This window comes from Auxenochlorella protothecoides (assembly GCF_000733215.1).
Source record: "Auxenochlorella protothecoides strain 0710 unplaced genomic scaffold scaffold124, whole genome shotgun sequence".
Classification (NCBI taxonomy): Eukaryota; Viridiplantae; Chlorophyta; class Trebouxiophyceae; order Chlorellales; family Chlorellaceae; genus Auxenochlorella; species Auxenochlorella protothecoides.
The window spans coordinates 104,235-109,172 of record NW_011934327.1 but is presented as its reverse complement, the minus strand read 5'-3'; the positions used below and the strand labels follow the sequence as shown (position 1 = coordinate 109,172).

At 64.5% G+C, this 4,938-nt stretch overlaps 3 protein-coding genes across 3 annotated transcripts in view; 2 read left to right on the top strand and 1 right to left on the bottom strand.

Annotated features, from left to right (window-relative positions):
* The window catches only part of F751_1195 (Putative pumilio-like protein 8, chloroplastic), a gene marked incomplete at both ends in the record, with an annotated part of 3,899 nt that extends 2,720 nt beyond the window's left edge, over positions 1-1,179 (top strand). The window contains 3 exons of the mRNA XM_011402083.1: positions 30-296; positions 492-610; positions 903-1,179. Coding sequence (XP_011400385.1) covers positions 30-296; positions 492-610; positions 903-1,179 — 663 coding nt within the window. The remainder of the gene's footprint in view (positions 1-29; positions 297-491; positions 611-902) is intronic.
* A 706-nt stretch (positions 1,180-1,885) lies between these two features.
* F751_1194 (60S ribosomal protein L22-2) lies at positions 1,886-2,507 on the bottom strand (the record flags this gene model as incomplete). Its single annotated transcript, XM_011402082.1, has 2 exons — positions 1,886-2,011; positions 2,244-2,507. The coding sequence occupies 2 exons, from the start codon at positions 2,505-2,507 to the stop codon at positions 1,886-1,888; spliced, it is 390 nt and encodes a 129-aa protein (XP_011400384.1).
* Positions 2,508-3,805: 1,298 nt separating this feature from the next.
* The window catches only part of F751_1193 (hypothetical protein), a gene marked incomplete at both ends in the record, with an annotated part of 4,162 nt that continues 3,029 nt past the window's right edge, over positions 3,806-4,938 (top strand). Inside the window, 2 exons of the mRNA XM_011402081.1 lie at positions 3,806-3,879; positions 4,198-4,735. Of these exons, the coding sequence (XP_011400383.1) occupies positions 3,806-3,879; positions 4,198-4,735 (612 nt within the window). The remainder of the gene's footprint in view (positions 3,880-4,197; positions 4,736-4,938) is intronic.

Here is a 4,938-nt window from a genome sequence, read left to right as displayed (position 1 = left end):
CCCCCACCACCAAACACACACCTGAATAGATGGAGCTGGTGATCCAGGCCCTGCGTCCGGGCGTGGTGGCCCTCATCCGCGACCTGAACGGTAACCACGTCATCCAGCGCTGCCTCCAGCGCATGACCAACGAGGACCTGGGCTTCGTCTACGCCGCCGCCGCCGACCACTGCCTGGACATCGCCACGCATCGCCACGGCTGCTGCGTGCTGCAGCGCTGCATCGACCGCGCCGACGCCGCGCAGAAGCGTCACCTGGCGCACTGCATCGCCGCACATGCCCTGATCCTCAGCCAGGTGTGGGTGATTGGGTGGTGGGGGGGGGTTGGGTGGAGGGTGTGTGTGTGTGTGTGCTGTGTCAGGGGCTAATGGGATACCAGCCCGCGCGCTTTCGGGTTTACCAGTAAATGAGCCTGGCCCAACAAACAACGTTCCCATCTGCCCGCCGGACCCCAACACATCCCCCACCGCCGCCATCCTTTCTCGGCGCAGGACCCCTTTGGCAATTACGTGGTGCAGTACGTGCTGGAGCAGGGCAACGGCGAGATGCTGGCGCCCATCCTGGCACAGCTCAAGGGCCATTATGCCGAGCTGGCAGTGCAGAAGTTCAGGTGCGGCGAGGGTGATTAGGGAAGGGGGCCCCTGTCGCTGGCGGGATGTGCTGGCTGGCGGCAGGCTGAATTTTGCAGGAGCATTTGATCTGGCATATGCCGAGGGGGGCCAGCAGCCCTAAGAGCCAGCTGGCTGGCACTGTGTGAGAGCGCCAATGCAGCGCCTGCTGCCTGCCCTGGCGCATGGAGGGTGTGCAGGCAGCGGCGACGCGCACGGTCTGGTCCCACCTTCCCCCAGGTACTCCTCCACCCCTCACCCCCAAACCATCCCCCCTTCTCGACACACCCACAGCTCCAACGTCGTGGAGCGGTGCCTCAAACTGGGGGGCGGGGAGACGTCGTCCCTGCTGGAGGAGCGCGACGCGGTGGTGGAGGAGCTGATGACCTCGCCCAGCTTCGGGCGCCTGCTGCAGGACCCCTATGCCAACTACGTGATGCAGAGCGCGCTCAGCGTGACCTCCGGCGCGCGGCATGCCGCGCTGGTGGAGGCCATCCGCCCTTTCCTCCCAGCCCTACGCGGCACGCCGCATGGCAAGCGCATCCTGGCCAAGATCGCCATCAAGGTCTGACGAGCCGGGGCGCGGCCCGGGGTCAAAAACCCCGCAGCGCGCGTCCTGACCCCTGTTAACGGGTCCCCCCGGCCGGTGCGTGTATGTACATGGCTCACGTGTGGGGCGCGGGGTGGGGTGGCCACCCCCCTCCTCCGCCCACGAGAGCAGCTTATCCCCGGCACTCCCATTGCGCATTGTACTCTTGCCGCTCCCTCTCCTTGTCCCTTGGCCCCACCTCTGTAAAGGCTGGTGGGTGTAGAGTGCAGCGGGCCAGACCTGGAGGGGTCGAGCTTGCATGGTCATCGACGGCTGCGCAGGGTGGCCTGGCATACGAAGAGCTCTGAGAGGGCCGCTGGCAGGGCGCGGACAATTGGAAGGGGCTTGCTGGCGCTACACAGCCCCGCCAACGGCACGCCGCCCCGTGCTCCCTCCCCACCTCCCCCGTGACCCTGCCTGCCGCAAAGGCCGCGCTCGCCAGCCTACTCGGGCCTCGTCACTCTAAACAGACGCTCCCTGGACTCGTCGTTCGGCAGGCCAGTGCAACCCCTCGTGCAGCCCCCTCCCACAGTCGCCCATGCTGGAATCTCAGTCCGAAGCTGGGCAGCTGCTGCTTGCGAGAGGTTACAGGACTGCAGGCGGCACGCATGCAGCGTGGCGCCGAGAGGCTGTCCAGCCGTCAAGTGGCGAGGGTTACAGCAGGCGCTGTGCCTGACTGAGCGAGAGCTCACTCGTCGTCCTCGTCATCCTCGTTCTGGTCCGCAATGTTGAAGTAGCGGAGCTCGTACACGCTGCGGTCCTTGTTGGAGGCAATCACCCGGAGCCAGTCGCGCACGTTGTGCTTCTTCAGGTACTGTGGAGAGGGGGGTGGCAGGGCAGGCGGCTCAATGGGCGCACCAGGGGTTCCCAGGGATGGGACCTGGCCTTGACCAGGCAGGGGCCTTGCACGTGCAACACTGCATCCACCTGCCCGTGGCATGAGAGCGTGCGTGCATGCATGCATGCATGTCCCACATGAGAAGTATCTCTTCAGTCTGGAGAAAGAGCGGTCCACCTGGCCCTCTCCACGACACCCCCACGCACACCTTCTTTGTCAGGTACTTGAGGTACCGCTTGCTCATGGCGATCTCGCTGGTGACGGTGACGGAGGACTTGGTGCGGGACACCTTGACGTTGTCGCCCAGCAGACCCGTCTTGCCATCGACCTTGATCCTGTCTTGCAGGAACTTCTCAAAGGACGCAATCTCCATGATCTTGTCCTCCACCGGCTTGGTGCAGTCGATGGTGAAGGTCAAGGCCTTCTTGGCCTTCTTGGGCCCGTGGGACTTCTTGATGACTGCCTGCACCATGGTGCCGCCCTGCAGTGCGGTGGGGGGGGTAGGGGAGCATCGCCCAGGAGTTCCTGCACACAGACGCTGGACGAGGCCCGGCCGGGCGACGCAGCACCGACGACATTTTCATACAATAATTGAATACTCGATACGTCGAGGCCGTGAAGGCGCAATTGCTCCGCCCCTTCCAGTCCAAGCACGCCTCTCGGTGCCCGCACACGGCGGGGCAAGGAGACAGGGCGCCGCCCTCTACCCTCAATCCTCGACGGTATGCTGAGAACACACCTTTGCTGCCTATCCACGCTTGGGCTGAAAGAGGGGGCACCAGGAGCACACCCCAGACTACTCGCCACGGCAGAGTTGCCGGCTCAAAACCTGGGTCAATGGGAGGCTGCCCGAGTGCGGGTCTCGCTCAAACACGGGGTACCTTTCGTCAGGTGCACTGTATAGGGACCGTCGCGTATGCCCGACGGTGCTCACGGTTATTTGCAGCAATTCCAGACAAACTTCCTGGCGCATGCGAAAGGATTGCGGGCCTGCGATGCGACAGCTACGGTGAGGATCTCCTTCAGCTTGGTAGCTCCGTAGCTTCTTCCCCTCCCAAATGATCTTGAAGCCCTGTGGAGCTGGAAATAATTCTTGAAACTGTACCATGCACCCTTGGCAGTGGCTGTGCCTTCTCCAAATAGATCTTGCCTGCTGCTTCGCCTCTGCTGTACTGTGGCAAAGCGCCGTCTGCACCAGAGTCCACGGACCAATCCCTTTTCCTCTCTCCGGCATGTCGCATGATATCGAGTAATATGCTCGTTCGATATCTCCAATCACCCCAGTGAGCCCCATGCGCGCTCCTCAAGTCCATCCTCGGGCTGCATTCTGTCCAGCTGCTCCATGGGCACCACTTCACAGCTTGCCCTTGCACCACGCTGTCCACCGACAGGTAGCAGGACAGGAGCAGCTTGAGCCATGCTGAGCGACAGCCTGGTCTCATTGCGGTCCAACAGCATCTCAGAGGATGTGGAGGCGCCTCGCAATAGCAGGGTCACAGCGTGAGCCACCGGGAGGGGGGGGGGGGGGGGGGGCGGGCAGGGCGAACCGCAAGGTGCTCATGTGCGATGTACGGGCCCCTGCACCAGTGTTCCTGTCCTCCGAGCTGTCGCGGCCTGCGACCACCCCCTTCATCCACCGCACCCCCCCCCAAATCCTGCCTGCTTGGCTTGGGAACGATGTCCGATCAAGCGTCCACCTTGCCCCACACAATTCGCCCTTGAGTCCCGCTGCGCAGTACCAGGACGGCAACGTTTCGTCGCCAGAGCGGCATGCGCTACCGCTTCATCTTCGCCGCCGCAGCGCTCCTGTGCCTCTTCTGGTGGCTGAATGCCCTCCCGGAGAGGTGGGCGTGAGGCAAGGGAGGAGGGGAGTCGGGGACTGATTGGGGTACTCAAGCCCTTGAAAGTCCACCCAGAAGCGTGCCCGCAACGCCCTGTGGGAGTGTGTGTTCGTCCAGCCGGGCCGGGAAGCCACACTCCCTCTTCCTCAGCACATTGTTTTTCCAAGGAGGGGAGCGCCACTGCTGCCTCATCGTGCAGCGGACCTCCAGGCTCCTGCACACCTCAATTTATAGCTCCACTCAACTCCCCACCCATCACCGGCCCCTCCCCTCCTCGCCTTCCCCCACTCATTCCCCTCCCCACCCTCCCCCCTCTGCCAGGTACCAGGGCATCCGACCCAGCAGCCTGATCCATGCGATGGGCCCACGGGACCGCAGCACACTGGTGGTTTACGTCTACTCCTTCACCGACCCGGAGTACGAGGGGAACCTGCGCTACTTCCTGGAGCACGGTGTGGCGGCCGACGACGGGGTGGACTACGTCATCGTCATGCAGGAGGGCGAGTCGGTGCTGGGCGAGACGCGGCTGCCGACCCTGCCGGCCAACGTCCGCCTGGTGCGCCACCCCAACTCCTGCTTCGACTGGGGCACCTTTGGCTGGGTGATCGGCACCAAGCACGTCGACACGGCGCGCTACCGCTACGTGCTCTTCCTGAACAGCTCGGTGCGCGGCCCCTTCCTGCCGCCCTACTGGCCCCGCGCGCTGCACTGGACCGAGGTGCTCACCAGCCGGCTGACGGACCAGGTCAAGCTGGTGGGGTCCACCATCTCCTGCGAGGGCACCTGGAAGGACGGCGTGCTGACTGGGGAGAAGCGCCAGAACCCCCACATCCAGTCCTACGTTGTCGCCATGGACCAGGTCTGGCGCCGGAGGGGTGTGTGTGTGAAGGGGGTGGGGCTGAACCGCGGGAGGGGTCGGTCGGGAATGGAGGGGGCGCACGAAAGTGGGGGCTGCCAGGGCCGTACGCCTGGCCGGAGAGGTTGCTGGGAGGCCGCGCCCTCCGCCCATCGACGTCCCTCCGTCGTCGTGGGGCAGGCCGAGCCTCTCACCCCCCGACCCCC